The sequence below is a fragment of the Lepisma saccharinum genome, chromosome 13, assembly GCF_977018435.1.
Source record: "Lepisma saccharinum chromosome 13, izLepSacc3.1, whole genome shotgun sequence".
NCBI lineage: Eukaryota > Metazoa > Arthropoda > Insecta > Zygentoma > Lepismatidae > Lepisma > Lepisma saccharinum.
Genome location: NC_139241.1, coordinates 63,730,409 through 63,750,021, shown reverse-complemented (window position 1 = coordinate 63,750,021; position 19,613 = coordinate 63,730,409). Strand labels below are relative to the sequence as shown.

Genomic DNA, 19,613 nt, shown 5'->3' with positions numbered 1-19,613 from the left:
GTCTTTTATCTTTGGTCTTGGAGCTGAAAGCAAGAGGGAGAAACTGAGCGAACAATCACAGGCTTACGCTAAGAGCTATCTGCGAGGATCTTCATCATCTCCGATAGTCAGGTATTATCCTATTTCAATCATGTTTGATCCAGACTTAAAAGTGTAGTATCCAAGTGATTGTGTTTTGCCATTTCTGAGTGTGAACAGTTAACCTCTCGCGCCTTACCACCGAGCAATCTGCAAGTGCTCACATTATAGAGGATGAATGATACTTTGAGTTACATCACCCATCAGGACGGTTGAGGTTCCTGGTTCGATCCCACGTTCCTAGCAGAACTTTACGATATAGATTAAGCAGTTCAGTATTATGTAAGATCCAATAAATCACCTGTTTCTTCGTCTGTTTTAGGTCTGAGGATTTATTTCAAAATGTCTCAATTCGCGTTTGTTCTTCATTACAAGGAACGACGTTACTGTTTTGTTAAATTTTAGCCTTCAGATTATTTCATATTTAACACGTATTACATGAATAAGTGAATGGCTTATTGCAGAAAGGGACCTGAGTCACATTTTTGAGATATCGGAGTTAATTTTTTCATCTCCACTGTGTCTAGCAGCATACTGCAGGCGGGTGCATTGAGGGTTGCAAAATTAACTATTCATTATGTTGAATATTTGAGCCAACAACGGCACATTTCTTTCTTACACTATTAATATTATACGATTTTTCATTGTTTTTCTCAGAATTGTGCAAAAGTGACTCAGGTCCCTTTCTGCAATAAGCCATTCAAGTGTATTTTAAACCACCTCCTTAACATGATTATAGTTTATTACTATTTCTCGTAAGTACTTGAATATCAAATCTGATTTAAATGAACTATCGTGAATAAGTAAGTTTTGATTTTTACGTAACACTTGTCAGTTTGTAACCGTGAAATTAGTGTACTATTTGGTAATTTTAATCCAGTTTCCCTTGCTGTTTTAAAACATATCTGAGCATTAATGTAATCTATATTTACATATTTCTCTAGCAAGTCAACATCACCTGCGTACACTGAGTTACACTATTCAATATTAATCTTGCTTTGCTATCTTGCATCTTCCTAGTAACATTCTAAGACAAAAAAACTAAAGGAGATAAGGGATCTTGTTTGAACTTCTCTTTAATTGTAGATGAATGAAAAAATGATAATAATAAATTTAAAATTTCTGTAAAAACATGCGGAAAATTTACGTCCCTCCATATCCTTACAGTATCTCAGCAAGTGGGACGAGCTCATGAAAATCTTCTATCTGCGGTTGCGTGTGGAGAACAGCAGCTACATCGACAACACCTACGAGGCCTTCGACAGGGTCTGCAAGGAGAAAGCCGTGCTCTTCATCAGCGAGGACCTCACGTCGTTCGATCCTCGGAAGATCCCTTGCAAGATAGTGTCTCTGCCTATCACCTACTTCAAGGAGCGCCTCATCTTTGTAGGTTATAACGAATTCAAGTGCATGCCCATCTTCAGCGATATGTAAGTACGGTTTCATTATTTACTTCCCAGGTAGCACGTAAGCTTGTGGCAAGCTTACGATAGCTTCTTTGTAGCTTGTCAAAGTAAGGTTGATACGGCAAGCTGGATGCAAGTTCGATGTAAGTGGTACTCGCCAAGCGAATGTTTGCAAGCACTTTTGCTTTGCAGAAAGGCTAATGCTGAAAGCTTACAGCTAGTTATAACAAGCTTGATGCAGGCTTGCCTTGGCAAATTTGCTGCAACTTGGACTTGTGGTAACTAATCTCACAGATTGCCATGGACAGCTTGTTGCAAGCGTCTTCACATGGCATGGCAAGCTTACCCCACGCTTGCAGCAAGGTATCTGTTTCTTCTTGGTTACCTTCAGTACTCTGAGATAATCTTATACTGAAACATCGATAAACATAAAGTAAACAACGTCGCCGATAAAGAACATACATTCTTAGGTGGCTTACGGGGAGAAGGTATCAGCATTGGAAGTTAGTAATCAGAAAGCTATAGAAGGGATAGCCTAGTTGGTGTATATGGGTACACGACTAGTTAATGATTCAGATATCATATTGACGTTAATGATTTAATAGCAAAATTATGCGCTCATAGATGTACAACATAAAATATATATTGTCTGGTGAAGTTGAAGGATAACTTTTTCCACGTGGAAACGTGCCTTTGTCTTATGTGGTACGAGTTATAACTAACTAACTAACTCTCTAGCCTTCTTAAACCCGAAGGTTTATGGCTGCAGCAACACAGGCCTTACATCTGTCCCTATCTTGAGCAAGATCTATATACTCTTTTCCATCTCTACCGATTTCCTTTAGGTCCATCTCAACGTTGTCCCTCCATCTTCGCCTTGGCCTTCCTACAGGTCTCTTACCATCAGGTTTCCCAACAAGAATCCTGTGAACTCCTCTTTCCTCTCCCATTCGTGCCACATGGCCTGCCCACCTAAGTCTTCTTGATATAATTATTCTAATAATATCTGGACATGAATACATATTATGTAGTTCTAAATTATGTAACCTTCTCCACTCACCTGTCTCCTCATCCCTTTTAGGTCCAAATATTTTCCTAACGATCTTATTTTCAAATACTCTCAATTTATGTTCCTCTTTTAATGTAAGGGACCAAGTTTCACACCCATATAATACTACAGGCAAAATTAATGTTTTGTATATTTCAACTTTTAGTTTCTTAGATATTAAACGAGTTATACTTGGGTGAAAATCCTTAACGGGCCGAATAAATTGACAAGTTGGGTCAACTTCTAATTGTGTAATTACATCATCATTCTCAATGTTAGTGACAGTGGTACTACATTAGCATGCAATGTTAATTGGACATTATCCAGTAGTTTAGACTATACTTATTCTAACACTACGTTTCGAGCAGTGGCGTGCGGTGACATTTTCCGTTGAGGTAAGCAGATCCCGAAAAATTAAGAACACCAAGAATTCATTGCTTCTACATGGTACGTTATAATGAAAAAATGAGCACTCTACCTGATACTGTTTCCACAACGTCTCTAAGGGAAAGATGAATGTCCTGGCGCAGTTGTTCATTTTTTCGAATTTCAGTTGGTCTGTTGTCAAACGTATTTAATGCAACAGACGGATGATTGAAACAATTTTCAAGATTTTCACACATTGCAATATTCACAAATCCACTTTGGCACCACGTAGTACTTTCCGTAGAAATAGTAAACAATGCCAACACTAAACTTTCTGAAGCAAACAAATAAAAATTCACCCGCCTGAAAAACCGTAACTTTTCACCTCGCAAAGCGCTTGGAAAAAGTGTGACCGCGGCAAGGGAGTTTCACCAACTCTATTTGGCGGATGTGTCCATGGACAACGTTCGGAAACGTTTATCTTCACATAGAATATGTCATCCGTGTGTCAGCTATCATATTTTTATTGTTTTGAAACTTTATAGTTTATTTATGAATATAAACTTTAAGTAGCTTGGTGGGTATGCTACATCGCTGACAGTATACAGTACACTTGGACACTTAATCGTGCAGTTCGCAACACTGAAGACATCAGTAGAGTGATCCGATGGCACTCTGGCTTTCTTTCAGGATTACCGGTTGGAAAACAAAATTTGCTTCCAACACAACCTACCCTCCCATTCGATACTTCAAGGTCGCCGGGGGATTTCTTGGGGGTCCTTGTGGCAGGGTGATACTACGCAGATGTTTTGTCAACACGCCGCGAGAGGGTGTTGATGGCCTCATATCGGAAAAGGACGAACCTTGGAGGCTTGCAGGTTGATATTCTGTTGAGGCAACCCGGAAGAAATAATGAGAAACCAAAAGTTAAAGAATTAATTTGTAACAGTTATGCTGCGTGCCACCACTGCTGACCTTGCTGTACCGGAGTGCACGCGCATGGTTTCGAGAGAGCACCTTTTCTTTCGTCTTCAGATGAAATTTCTTTTGTCGGAGGTGGGAATCGATCCTACGACAGAACTGTGGTTTTACTACAAATCCGATGCTTAACATGCGTGGAGTGAATCACATAGAATTCAGTGGAGCACGTTAACAGTACTACACACATTGGAAACTAAGGAAAATCTCCCGAAACGTAGTGTTAGAATAAAAATAGTTTAAAAGCACTAGACAATGGATAATGTCCAATTTACATTGCATGCTCATGCTTACATCATCATTACACACATTAAGACATACTAAAGGGACTCAATGATTACTTTAGTAAGTGTCATTTGTTCCTATTAGACTCTACTTGTGTGTCACCACCAGGTGCCCTTTTAAAAAGAATCCCTCCTGAGCTCAGTCACCCTGGGAATGTTGGCTGATAGATTAATTTGTTGCAAAATTAGACAGAGTGATATGAATTTTGCATGTGCATTTCATATTTTACTTCTTTTTTCACCTTTGGCAAATCTCTACGACGAGTGTGCTTGCTATCAGCTTGGGTGAAGCCTCATATCTGATTTGGGTTAGTAGTATTGTATAATTTCTGCCATTCTCCCAAACTTGAACATTTGATATTATTTTTTACAGAATAAAGAAACTCGAGGAGGGAGGAATTCTGGAATACCTGAGACGGAAATGGCGACCAAGGCGTGATACTGAAGAAACAGAAAGCCTGTTGCCCATAGAGATGGCCCAAGTCAAGCCGATATTCTTTGTTTACATTGTTTCTGTGGCAGTTTCCCTGTTCCTGGTATTGGTTGAGATATGTTCTTGGAAATGCTGCCACCGTAGCGCCAAACAAAAGGAAACGCAAGCGCCTCCACCTTATAGCACCTTATATCCTGAGCGGGACAATTTGTATTTGCCTTTCTACAAAGGAAATGGTGCTAAACATAGAAAACGGAAGTGATAATTCTGACAATGAATCGACTAGGAAAGTCAAGTTAAAATCTGTCGGTCGACAACTAATATTAAGACCTTCAGTACTCATATTTTACTTACTATCTCTGTTTAAAACACTGTTCTGGTTTCTGTGTGATATATTAATAAATACTGTAAGTGTTCGCATTACTAAATACCACTGAAAACCGTTGCTATTTACGTATTTATTTATTCACGAAATTCAAGGTATTCCAAGGATATTGATTATTCAATCATTTGATGTACTGCAAATCCTAATATACTAAATGACTCGCGCACTTCCGACGTGGCCTTTGCGCTCGCCGACGTGGTTCTCTTATTTCAAAAGTTTAAACGTAACATAGTACATAAATTATAATGATCATTATTTGTACAATCTAATTGTATAGTTCCGAATCCTCGTGGCTGACAAAGAATCAGCCATGACAGTCATACCAATCATCTGGTTGAAATGAAACCTCACGCCAACTGTGATTGTTCCTCATACAAGATCACTATGGATGGTTTTTCTTCCACTTGCCTGAATCATATCTAATAATTTAGCCATCATAAAAGTTTGTCCGTTTGAAGGTTTGTCTGGTTCTACCATCTCTACTCTCCTTCCACTGCTCAACCTACTACCCTCATTCACAATCAGAATGACTCAACCAAACGTCCTGTTACACTTCTCTCCTTGTATGTCTACTTCTTACTGTACTCCGCCATATAGTCAGCAAACACTATCCTCGCCACTGTAGATGGCACCTCTTATTTTCTCTCTTCTCTCTCTCTATCACACACACACAGGTCTATTGCATCAATTCGATTGATTCCTTCCTCAACAAGACAACCAAACCGCACAATCCCAGCAACCCTTTCCTGAGAGAACTAGCCCATCTTGTTCTGATATGCAACAACTTCAGCTTTATTTTCTGTAGGTCCAAGGGATAAGGACACGGACACATAATGATACTCAACAACCCATTGAGGGTCTAATCCTCTCTCTCTCTCTCTCTCTCTCTCTCCAGACTGGGGTTGGTTATCCCTTCTTGCTTGTATGCTGGGTCAACACTGACAAAATGCATTCCCATGTGCGAAAAAGCCACCACCAATGAGTCTGTGGATCTATTTATATACAGCATCTTTGTTTGATACGCGGATCCATTTTTTCAGTGGCGTGCCCACGGGGTGTAGTGGAGATCATCTCATAAAACCCATCTCCTCCTCCTTTGGCTCGCGATTTCTACAAAGAGAACATCAGATGCTGGAAAATACGGAGGAATATAAGACTGATTACTACCGTAAATAAAGAAGACATAACTCAGCTTTTGGAAAATCCTGGACACGCCATATCAAGTAATATTTCGTCGTCTGAGAACGAGAGGAACGTAACTCCATAAATGCGGTGTTTACTTTCGTTTAAATAAACTCCTCTATTTGTAGTCAGATCGATATATCTCCACTTCTAATCCTTGGCAGTGGTGCAACCACAGGGAGGGCATTGCCCCCCCCCCGCAACATTGGAAGGAAATCAATTCTAGGGGGGAGCAAACATCGACGGCCAAGGGCACCTTCAGGGTTACACAGAGGGAATATTGGCCATCTAGATTTCAAAATTTATGCAAATAAAAATACATTTTGTAAACTTTTCGAGCTTGCTTCGCTCGCAATATTCCATTTCGTAATATTATCAAGTTCCGAGCTGTAGCTAGGGGACGCCGAACGATGTAAATGAAAAAAGTTGTAAAAGAGAGAATGACATGGCGCGGGGGCAGGGGGCATTGCCTCCCCAACTTTGGACGGAAGCTAATTCTAGGGAGGGGGGCAAACATTTAAATGAAGAAAAGCAAGATTAGCAGAATCTAAGAGTAGTAGGACAAAATGATACTCAAGATGGAATTAGTTTTCATATATTTCTTGCATTTTTCTTCCAGACTGCCAAGAGCACCTGCAAGGGGCAGAGAGGGACAATTGCTCCCCTCTCGATTTCAAATTTTATGAAAATAAAAATACGCTTCGTAAAATTTGCTCGCTCGCTTCGCATATTGTATGTTTTCCTTGCAGTCTCATCAAGTTTAGAGCCGTAGCTAGTGGGCGGAAAGAGTCTGACCTGGGCCCCGAACGATGTAAATGAAAAAAATATGTAGAACAGAGAATGCCATGGCGCCCCGTGAAATTATTCACGCCCTATTAAATCAATGTTGTTTTCAGTTTGCAAAAATTGGATCTGAAAATTTTCTTGCTCGCTTGCTCGCAATATGATTATTTTCTATAATGCATTGTAAATTAATAGAGAGAGAAATAAGACGAAATGTGTTCTTCAGACTGTTGTTGGTAAACAGTTTTGTTTTAAGGGAAAGGAGCACACACATGTGACATACAATTTAATCATTTTTGCTGTTGGTTTGTTATGAGGTGGATGAATTGATTATGTAATGTATTTGTATATATGCATTAAAGAAACATTGAATAAGTGCACAATGTTGTGTTAACATGTTGCATATGAATTTTCTTATTTTACGTCGCTCCATGTTGCATACGTGTATGTGTAAAACATATGTTCTACACAGTGGCGGCGATTGGGTTCCAAAACCGTCGAGACAAGGTGCCAAAACTGGGGGGAAGACAGTGTATTTCCCTTTGTATATAAGATTTGGCATAGTGCGGGGGCAAAAGTGGCGAAAAGTGGGAGGCAACTGCCCCCCTCGCCCTCCCTAATCGCCACCACTGGTTCTACATGAAAGTTACACGTGTCATATATACAAAAGGAATTATATTCGTCATTTTTGTTTTTGAAAAATACACTTTGTGTGCTTGTTTTCCATTAATTAGCTAATGTGAAATTGAACGTGTTGAAAAAATACCAGAAAAATGCCAATATGTAGTAATAATAAATAATAATAATAATAATAATAATAATGCCATTATCATTATTATTATTTTTCTATTATTATTATTGGCAAGTTTATCCTCCTGTTACTTACCACCCACCCCTCAGACAGAAATTCGTGGTTGCGCCTCTGATCCTTGTAGTCACGTATCTCCAATTAATTGACTCTTTTTCAGACATATTTGTAAGAATACATTGTTTCTTCTCTCCTGTGAATTTGATAAATTTGAGTGACGTCCCTGTGGTTCTCACACGATAGTTTATTTATATTATATATTGATTCTGTATTGATCATTGTAACAGCATCCTTTGCATTCAGACGAATATATCATAAACAGCTCCTTGCAAGGAATTTCTTCACTCTGTGGCCGAGAACTTACTCAAACTCTGTTATTTTTTCCGGGTGACCGAGATAATTATTTGTTCGATTTCAGATCTCGCCACTGAAGTTCCTGAGTTCGAGTCTTGATCTGTGTTCTTTGTGAGGATAATTTAATCCAATCATCATTCATCCTCATCATCGCGATTAGCCAAAATCGGTAGAAAAGCAACGTAAAATAACAAAAATTCAAATACATCTTATTACTCAAGCCTGATGTTTCAGAACGCACGTTCGTGCCACGACTTCTTGTTTCTGGTGACGTAATATCGTTTGCTCTTCAAGGCTATACGGGGCAGGAACACTTTTTACCCTCTTGTTTTGACCTGTTACGCAGTTTCCGAAGAACTAAAACAGCAAAAAAGGGACCATAAAGGAAACTGCAACTCATTTCCTGCGCGTCTCTGGCATGACTCATTTGTGCGCTACTGTTGCGAGTTGCGACATTTTCTCGGAACTTCCTTTATCTTTCATCTCGCTGGACATGGAGATGAGTTTTCCTCTAGAGGGAAGATCGACGCTTGTTATATTTGCAAGCTGTTACAAGGTGTATGCATAAAGGTGAATGAATTAGAAGCAGTGAACGAATATTGATTAATGTGGATGAGAAATGACGTCAAAGAAAGGTACAAAAGAATCAATGGTACATTATTACTACATTTTTTATGCATAACAAGTGTAATTTGTAAATTAATGTGATTTTTAAGGTTCTTGCGAATTTCACCATATACCCATCCATAGGCGTTCTGAAGAGAACAAGGGAGGGTTACTGCCCCCTGGAAAATAATGTGAGTCTAAAAGTGTATATTTCACATATACATAATTTCATTTCAGCCAAGGTTATTTGCGTTCTTATGAATAACTGATAAAAGTAAATCTGGAGCAGGATTGTCGCAGGACAATGCCATTTACAAGATTCTAGAGGTAGGTGAGTTCATTATTTCTTTTTAGGGTGGATAAATATATCGGGTACAGCCTACACATAGGTATATACCCTCTTGACTGTCACAGGAACGCGATAATTTCAAATCAAAGCAATGTATTTTGAGGGCAGCATGTCCATATATACACAGAAGTAATTTAGCAGGCCACGGAGGGTACAATTTTAATAGTTTCAATTTAATTGTTACTCTTTACTTATTATTAATAAATACTTTTCAAATATAGCCAATAACATTTCCCCTATGAACAATATCAATCTGAATATTGTCTTGATGTACAGTCACCGACAAAACAAAATGGGACACCTAGCTCCTGAAATGCTGGCTTCACTGCAATGTGTTTATGTTGTTCAGGGTTCGAAATGGAAATTTTCACGAAACGGAACGCTTTACTTTCTTTAACATGATGTCTTGAGATTACCGAGGAGTGAAATGATGCGCTGTATTCATGGCCGTATTTAGAGGGGGGGTTTCTAGGGTTCAAACCCCCCCGAAACATCTGACATGTTGGATTAATGGAAGTTCAGAAACGAAAATCTGTAACTCTTTTCAATTTTTTTTTTGAAGCATTACAAAAATACAAGGAGACAATGTTGAAACGAGCGAGCTAGAATTTCCATACATTTGGAATTCTGAAAGTTGAGTGAAACAGGATTTATTCTCGGAATTGCAGCCTACCAGCGACCCCCTCCATTTTCACTTCTGCTGTCCTCTTTCCAGTGTTGTCCCTGTGTCACAAGGAATATAGACTAAAAATTCCTTTTTATTGTTGTCCCAATATTCCATTTCCAACTTTTAAATTCCCTGTCCGATAAAGTCGAAAATCCCCCTTCATAGGAGTTCAAACCTACGATCTTCAGTTTCGTAGCACATTACGTTCACGATTGAGGCTACAATCCATGCACCAGGCGAGTTTTTAAAGAGAATAAATGGCTCCACACTTTTCAAAATTCCAAAAATTAAGTTTTAAGGTCAAACAACAAAAACTTTATGACTAAAATTTCCATTTCAATTTTAGAGCTTTTTCTTGAAGGTATCTTAAAATTTAATAACAAAGTATAATAATTGGGCATTTCAGTACACACTGTATGAAACTTAAAAAAAAAACCTTTATGCTGGATATTCACTCATTATTATTATTATTATTATTATTATTATTATTTTGGAATAAAATTGTTTTATTATTATGAAATTTTAATTATTATTGTATAATTATTGTTATTATTTATATTATTCAAATTTCTGGCGACGCCCATGGGAACAATTATGAATGAACCCCCCCCCCCGAAAAATGTTCCTGCCTACGGCCATGGCTGTATTACAACTAATAATAGTTAATAATAAAATATTTACATAAACATGAAAAAATATAAAATACAATGAACACGAGCCTCCTGGAATTTTCATCCCTTTTTAAAGTTTAAACAGGCGGAAATCGTCAATGGTAATTCAGCTTGCCTAACTGGGGAAACAATTTTGCCCACTTTATACAGTTAGGTTTATCAGGGAAACTATAAAAGATGAAAATGTTAAAGAAATAAGAATTATCTTGTGCAGGAGGATACCTCCGTCAGAACAATCCGATCCACAAGACACGACAAATAATAATAATTTACAGACAAAAAAGTAAAAACGAGTTAAAGACACAAAAAAAGATGAAAGCAACATACTCTGCTAAGGCCACTCACGGCAAAACCCATTTCCACTTGGAAGGGAAGTTTATGTGAATGCCATGATATACGAGGTTTGTTCAAAAAGTATCCGACATTTATTTATAAAAAAATTGTGTATTCAGATACCACAATCTTACATTAATCTCCTTCAAAGTAGTCCCCTTGGGCTGCCACACACTTCTCCCAACGGTTCTCGCACTGTTGGAAGCAGTACTGGAAGGCCTCTTTTGGGATTGCGCGGAGCTGGTCCGTTGCATTTTGTATGGTCTTCTCTGAACTGAAATCTGGTTCCTTTCAGGGGCATTTTCAGCTTGGGGAAAAGCCAGAAATCACATGGAGCCATGTAGGGGTAGGGAGCCTGACGAAGCACTGGTGTGCTGTGTTTGGCCAGGAAAGTCTGTATCTCCAAGCGGAGTTTCTTCTGCTCGATCGTTAGCAGCTTCTGCACGAATTTCGCTGAGATTCTCCTGAGGCCCAAATCATTAGTCAAAATAGAATGAACGGATCCAATGCTGACGTCCACCTAGTCTGAAAGTTCTCTGATCGTGATTCGACGATCCTGCGTCACCAGGGTCCTCACCTGGTCAATGGCAATCTCATTTCTGGATGTTGAGGGCCTACCAGAACGTGCTTCACTCTCCATTAACGTGCGGCCATCTTTGAGGAGGTTGTACCACTCCTTTATCTGTGTGGCGCCCATTGCTTTGTCCCCGAAAGCCTGTCGAATCTTGCGGATTGTTTCCACTTGGGATTCTCCAAGCTTGACACAAAATTTAATGCAGTAGCGTTGTTCAAGTTTTTCAGTAATTTTGTCGAACACGAAATTCCGACGCCGCTCACTTACACCTGCTCCCTCATCGGCGGTCTGCCGGCGACTGACTGCTTCTGCAGGCAGGAAAAAAATGCGCATTAGGATCACCTCAATACGTGCATCAAATCACGCCTCCCTAACTACATTTGTTTACGCCAAAAAAATAAGGCCGGATACTTTTTGAACAAACCTCGTATATGTTTATGAAACCAACGAAAGGGATTTGGACCCATTAAACCCTTGCTTTATATACGGCCATGGACGCGCCACTGGTTTTTTAAGCAAATGTCTTGCTCTTGACTTCCCTATGACAACATCCTGCTGACATCAGTGGCGTGTCCAAGGGGGTTGGTGTAGTCATAACCTCCTTTGGCCCAGTATTTCTAGCTAAAGAACGTCAAAGGAAGGAAAAGATGGAGTTTGGTTTGAGTTGGTGTTTTAAGTCCACTTTATGCACAGTAAGGCTAATCGGGACTGGACCTACAGTTTAAAGTGTGATCCGAACCACTTGTGCCTCCACCGGGTATCGAACCCGGGACCCCTCGATTACAAGGCAATGACGCTACCACTGCGCCATGGGGGAGGCCCTGGAAAAGATGGAAATATGTGGGATGACTACTAAAAAAGGTATACATACCCCTTTCGAAAGTCTTGGGCACGCCACTGCCGGCGTCCATTGTCCATCACGCTTGCGACAATCGGCCAAAAAATAACTAAAGAGAAGAAAACAACAAAGTATTTTAGTCGCAATCTACTATGACGCAGTTCATTCTTCCATGCTCAAAAGAAATTGAAAAACAAACTGTGCAGAAAAAAAGGAAGGGCAAGAGAGCAGTTGGATGATAAAGTCAGTCATTTCGGTCTGTGCCATCACAGCTGACACAATGAAGATCTTCGTCTTTCTCTTGGTGGTTATCTTAGTTCTCCTGGACGGCCACCAGGCGGTGCTTCACTACGGCAAACTCTCGCACGGCAGATTCAAGAGATTCCTGCAGAGGTACCCTTGCTTCAATTTCACCCCTCCTCAGGATTTGAATCTGAAGCAGGTGAGTGGTCAAAAACTGAATTGAATTTGCTTCAATTGCTGTTTTAAGTTCATTTTATGCACAGATAAGCTAATCGGGACTGGACCTACAGTTTAAAGTGGGATCCAAACCACTATGTAATTGCAATGTGATTCTCCACAGGGTATCGAACCCGGGAGCCCTTGATGTTACAACTACGTCTGAAGTCACAGATTTTCTGGTTTAGATTATATTATAGTGACACGGTGTTGGTTTTTTTTTTCCTTTTTCAATTTTTTTCGGTGTTACTTTCCCCAAAATTCGCGTTTTTATTTCACCATGCTTTTATGCCAAGTGTATCTAAAATTATACTTTCATCGTGCTTTTAAACTAGTATTTTAAATTGTAGGTCACAATGCCCGCGCCTGTTCGTAACAATCTCATACGTTGACAACGATTTCTCAGGAAGTCATTTCCACTATTTCTTTCCAATACCTACGTTATGGCTCCCGTGTGACGGTAGATGATCACTCGATCTCCTCTCAAATTGTACCACTTCGCTCAGGACTGCAACACGGTTCTCGGCCGACAAATGCCGATGTTACAGCTTCAGTTTTACGGTAGGTGCGCACCCGATTTCCCGTCAGAACGCCGCCACTTTCCTCGGTGATGGAAAACGTCCAGTATACAAGGTGAAAAATCGTTTCGGAACACCCATTTTCACGTAGTTGCATGTAGCTGTCGGAATTATTTCATACGTATATAACATGCACCCTAGGTATCTTCCGGATACGATTTTGGAAAACGTGCACTTTTAATTTTTTAAGCCTAAAGCCCAAGAATAATGTATTTTCGCTCTTTTTTCGTTTTTTAAAGCACAAAATGTGTTGTAATTCGCGAAAAGGCCACAATTCGTATTTTATTCCAAATTCGCGTTCGAATGGATGAAAAAAAATGTTCAGAACACATACATAAACACTTTTTTTCTAGAAATTAACATTTCAGGTATTATTGCACTCGCGAGAATCAAGGTTCCTATTTATAGATAAAGCAGGGACTATGAAACAGAAAGACCCAGGAAGGATACCATAGGCACACAGGGTGCCTAGGCACACCCTAATGGGCTGCTTTATCAAAGAGAATTAAAGACAGATATTTCAATATGAGAGAAAATAAGCGGCAGTTTGTAAGAAGTTGAAAATGTCATTACTTGGTACAGTGTCTCTCAAAAGTTTTAGGACAACGACATTTTAAACTAGGCAACCCAATTTACACAAGCCGTTGGTGGGTTGCGTGCAGAGTTAGGCTCAATTTCAGGGTTGCCACATGCACAATAGATATTTATAAAATACGCGAAAGAAATATAAACAATTATTATTGTATAAAATTATTAAAAATATCACTATTATATCGCAAATGACAAAATTCTCTCTGAAAGAAAAAAATAGGTTTTCTAGTATTTCATCGCTGATGAGCCTACAGTAAGGAAAAGAGGTGAGAGGAAACGAAGGAGAGGAGAAAGAGAAAGCGAAAGGAGAAGAAGAAAAGTAGAGGAGAGAAGAAAGTGAGGATAGACGAGGAGAGGAGATGTAGTGAGGAGAATGGAAAAAGATTCGAGGAGAGATGAGGAAAAAAGAACAAAGAAGAGAAAAGAGGAGGAAAACGAGAGGAGAGGAGAGGAGAGGAGAGGAGGAGACGAGAAGAGGGAAATGGAGAGTAGAGTAAAGGAGAGAAAAAGAGAAGAACGAAAAAAGAGAGTGCAGTGGAGTCGGAAATCTAAGACAGGAAGGGAGATAAGAGGAGTGGAGAAGAGTGGGATGGAGATAAGATACAAGAAAAGTAGGGAAGGCGATATGAGATAAAAGCAGAACAAAAAGAGGGGATAGAAGAAGAAGGAGAAGGAACTGGAGAGAAGAGGTAGTTGCAGAAAATATCGTCTGAGCGTCAAGAATGGATGCATTGGTCAAATTATCGACATGAAACATTCAATAACATTTTGAAATGTATTGGAGAATATATTAGATCGGTGCGAAATGCCTTTTGGCTGAGTTCAGAGCAAATTAAAATCTTCCATGTAAGATCTTTGATTTTACCTGCGATTACACCACTAAAAAAATGAACGTAATTTTTTATATTTATAAGAATTATTCTCTACTTCTCGGTTCGTTGAAATTGAGATTTTGTAATTCAATATTTCCCCTCCCCCCATCGTTAATTCCAAACTGAATCATTCCGTTTCACACGGCGTGAACAATGAACACAATGGGATATGTCTAAAACTTACGAAAATTTTCTGCCAACGGAAGGGTTCGAACCTACGACCATCAAACTGACAAACCTGAACGGTAGCCACTTCCCTACAAGCTTTCGTTCCTTAAACCAGGTAGAAGAACCGCTACACCACGCCTTTACCTTCGAATGAAACAACATTTTTTTTAAGTATTCTGTCCTTTTAATATTGTAAATGTCGTTTGGTATACGTGTAGTTGAACTTTGACTTTAATTTTGATTTCCTTTCTTGTAGTATAACCGATATCTTCGAGAAATAATTTTCGAAGTGATTAAAGCGAGAATATTGGTAGTTGTGAAAATGCCAGTTATTTCTTCTAACTTATTATTGTGATTAGACATTACTAATGGAAAATATCTAGAGGCTTGAACATTACAGGACGATGTTCTTTTCCTGTGATAGTGTAACAGACAAGATGCTTGTTTACTGATGCAAGTCTTGTGTCCAGAACAGTCTTATGAAATGTATTTGCTGTTGCGTAAGATAACACGAAATAATTACACCGTGTGCGAACTACCAAATCTGTGCAACGTTATACGTAAACAGGCGGAAAATTTTATTCATAAAATCATGTCACATTTGACAGTATTAGTCAAGAGAGACTCGTGGGACACTGTGTTAAGGTGCTGGTCTAAATCCTTCGAATTTTTCTTCCTCGAAGAACAACAATTTCTAAGGAAGAGCAACAGTGATGATCTTTCTTATTTCCTTTAAATGCTTACACTTTCCTTTAATTGGGTTAAAAATAAATAAGAATATTGCTTGTATTTCTGTCATTGACGTAGACCAGAGAGAGAGACAGACAGACAGATATTACAAAATAGTTCAAATAGTGGGAGCGCCATTAAAAAGTCATGATAATTCTATGTTGCGTACTTAGAATAATTATTCATACAATAAAGAACATGTCTAATTATGAGTTAACAAAAAAACAATAATAAAGAGACATTTTCGCATCACGATTGCAGTTCGAAAAAGTCGGGACAGGGATTGAAAGTAACGCACTGTCCTGACTAAATCGGTGAATCGGACGGCTGCTAGCCTTGCATCAATGATTATAAAACTAAAACCACCCAATATTGCAGCTTGAAGACTTTTGCGCAAGAAACAGATTCATTTATGCAAGAGCAAAATTGAAATTTTTACACATTTCAAAAATCGACGATGTTATTTTCGTATTTATTTATTTATTTATTTATAGGTTCACATTTAAATATTTTAGGGTTCGAGGGGGTAGCATGACCCACATAGCCACTCACCTGGGTACTGACCTTACGTAGACAGTGCAAGAGAAATTTTGGAGAATCTTTCTATTAAATTTAGTATTTACATTCACCTTATGCTCAGATAGATTAAACCGTTTATTGACAATCGTGAACTTTTCGTTTAATAGATACTATTTGGTTTTAGACGACGGGAGAACATTGGTCGAATTTCCTTTCTTTCTCTTTTGAGAGAATATATACTTCTACAATAGCAATCGCGTTCGGAAACCGTGAAAAAAATGACTTGGTTTTCAAAGGCAGACAAGCTTGGTAGTCTAGCTTGCTCGCGATCAAAGTGACTCACTCACGCTATTCAAGGCCGCTTCTTATCGCAAAAGTGCTTCGATGAACAGTGTCTGCACCCAGCACGTTACAAGTGACCAGAGTTGAATTTTAAAGAGAATCTGAAGAATGGTAGATTTCATCAGAGGCGGCTAGGTAGGCACCAGCTCAACATGCAATAGTTTAAGTGATAATTCCTGACAAACAAAAAACCGTATTGAATAATTATTGGGATAGTAATACGTGTATCCGCTCCTTTTTAACAATGTAAAGCTCGAAGACAATCTGTATTCCATTTATTTATATTGGCAACTTGGTCAACCGGAGGTTATTTTATCGCCTTCGATGATCGAATTGTCTGATCGATTATTTTTTGTTTACCCAGGAACATGCCCCATAGGAGATTTCCGAGACCGGGTTACGCTACTCACTCGTAGCTCCCCAATTTCTTCACGATGGTGGGTTTCTACCGGTCCCATACACAGGCCGAGAACCTAGAGAGTGAGCATAGGCGGACTCGAATCCATGCCGTCCTGCAGTCGGAGTCCAAAGCACAGCTCCTTTGACCGCACGGTCACGGAGGAGGACTTTTCTTATCTTACCTTTGGCTAATCGCGACGATGAGGATGAATTATGAATAGAAAAATAAAGAAGGTCACGTACAAAGTAGAGGACGATCTTCAACCTCTTGGGATGACGAGTTCAAGCCCTAAATATGAGGATTTCAACCTTAGACGACCTCAATTTCAAAATTATAAACAAAATGCCTACTTACACTAAACTTCTCATCAAGGCCAAAATAGTTTGTAACTGTGAAACTACCCCTGAATACAAATTGACATTTTTTTTCCATGTGAGTAAGAATTCAAGGTGTGGCATACAGACATAGATGATACCTTTTGAGAAACAATTAACTGTACCCTGTCCCAGCATCTCTGGAGCAAAGCCACGCATAGCGGAAGAGAAGTGGGGAGAGGGGAGAGGGGATCGAGTGGACAGAGCGAATTAGTGCACGCTGCTGGGAAGGCTGGTAACTGCAGTGGCTTTCCTCCCTCCACGCAATCCCATTCCTCTCACGTGTTCATCGCTGCTCAGATACTTTTTTTCGTTCACCTGCTCCAGAGATAAGTGGGACAGAGTGTAGTTCGCATACATGTAGCAAGTAAAGAAACTTATCCCAGAATGAAAATTCCACATAGTTTTAAAACGTTTGTTTAAGCAATGAATAACTGGAAACGGATCACACATAATTCCCTTGCCAAAATCTAGTGGTCGAAAATGAATTTCAAGACATTTCATATCTATTCACCATATTCCAAGTTATAAGGAACTATTTCGTAGATGTTCATGAAACTGTTATAAAATTACAAATAAAATATATTCACAAGCTTAGATATACTAATACGAAGAAAGAAATTCAGAGTTAAATTTCAAATGCATGTGTATAAAGTAATTCTAGAAGTACAGAGCTATATCTGAGTATTTAACTTCTTTTTGGCAGATAACGTTACAATATTGAGGCGACAGAATAATTAGGAACTGTAGCTCCAAGAAAACAAAGGGCGTAGTGTATTGGTTAGAGTTCTTGAAAGCATTGCGGTCCCACGTTCGATCCTCCATACTAGATGTTCCTTAAAAAAGAATCCCTTCCATTAAACAAGAGCATGGTAACATTATTTGTAATAGCAGTGTAAAGTAGCTACATTGTTCTGCATATGAAATTTATAAAAAAAAATAAACAAATAAATGAATTGACACACGTTCAACGGGATATTTTTATATATAAGATCGTGAATTATGATACTCATACGATAATTGTGTACTGCTTCAAAGACATTGACAAATATTAATGAAAGAACTATTTATATGTGTGGCAATTCAGGACATGCTAATTTTACCCCTTTTCCCACTTGAGTTCAATGCAAGGATACCTCCGCAAATATCGAATGAAAAGTTCTCACCATGTGCAATTCTCCATTAAATGTTTTCGCCGAGTCTTACTACTTTCGTTTTCTTTGTTACAAACAATACTTGTTTGCACGTTATATGCAGGAGAGTTATCTACATTTCACATTGGTCAGCTCCTTTTACCTTACTTAAGGAGCGAAAGCTTGTAGGGTAGTGGCTACCGTTCAGGATTGTCAATCTGATGGTCATAGGTTCAAACCCTTCCGGTGGCAGAAAATTTTCGTAAGTTTTAGACATATCCCATTGTGTTCATTGTCCACGCCGTGTGAAACGGAATGAATCAGTTTGGAATTAACGATGGGGGGAGGGGAAATATTGAATTACAAAATCTCAATTTCAACGAACCGAGAAGTAGAGAATAATTCTTATAAATATAAAAAATTACGTTCATTTTTTTAGTGGTGTAATCGCAGGTAAAATCAAAGATCTTACATGGAAGATTTTAATTTGCTCTGAACTCAGCCAAAAGGCATTTCGCACCGATCTAATATATTCTCCAATACATTTCAAAATGTTATTGAATGTTTCATGTCGATAATTTGACCAATGCATCCATTCTTGACGCTCAGACGATATTTTCTGCAACTACCTCTTCTCTCCAGATCCTTCTCCTTCTTCTTCTATCCCCTCTTTTTGTTCTGCTTTTATCTCATATCGCCTTCCCTACTTTTCTCGCATCTTATCTCCATCCCACTCTTCTCCACTCCTCTTATCTCCTTTCCTGTCTTAGATTTCCGACTCCACTGCACTCTCTTTTTTCGTTCTTCTCTTTTTCTCTCCTTTACTCTACTCTCCACTTCCCTCTTCTCGTCTCCTCCTCTCCTCTCCTCTCCTCTCCTCTCGTTTTCCTCCTCTTTTCTCTTCTTTGTTCTTTTTTCCTCATCTCTCCTCGAATCTTTTTCCATTCTCCTCACTACATCTCCTCTCCTCGTCTATCCTCTCTTTCTTCTCTCATCTACTTTTCTTCTTCTCCTTTCGCTTTCTCTTTCTGCTCTCCTTCGTTTCCTCTCACCTCTTTTCCTTACTGCAGACTCATCAGCGATGAAATACTAGAAAACCTATTTTTTTTTCTTTCAGAAAGAATTTTGTCATTTGCGATATAATATAAATATCTATTGTGTATGTGGCAACCCTGAAATTGAGCCTAACTCTGCACGCAACCCACCAACGGCTTGTGTAAATTGGGTTGCCTAGTTTAAAATGTCGTTGTCCTAAAACTTTTGAGAGACACTGTACAAACGTGTACATTATCGCTGATGAAACGA

The 19,613-nt window shown here is 39.0% G+C and overlaps 2 protein-coding genes across 2 annotated transcripts in view; both read left to right on the top strand.

Annotated features, from left to right (window-relative positions):
* LOC145997000 (uncharacterized) overlaps positions 1 to 4,970 on the top strand; it is a 72,538-nt gene extending 67,568 nt beyond the window's left edge. The window contains exons 9-10 of the mRNA XM_083133613.1: positions 1,246 to 1,508; positions 4,534 to 4,970. Of these exons, the coding sequence (XP_082989739.1) occupies positions 1,246 to 1,508; positions 4,534 to 4,855 (585 nt within the window). The 3' untranslated portion in view covers positions 4,856 to 4,970. The remainder of the gene's footprint in view (positions 1 to 1,245; positions 1,509 to 4,533) is intronic.
* A 7,410-nt stretch (positions 4,971 to 12,380) lies between these two features.
* The window catches only part of LOC145997375 (uncharacterized), a 61,873-nt gene continuing 54,640 nt past the window's right edge, over positions 12,381 to 19,613 (top strand). The window contains exon 1 of the mRNA XM_083134348.1: positions 12,381 to 12,585. Within this exon, the coding sequence (XP_082990474.1) occupies positions 12,424 to 12,585 (162 nt within the window). The 5' untranslated portion in view covers positions 12,381 to 12,423. The remainder of the gene's footprint in view (positions 12,586 to 19,613) is intronic.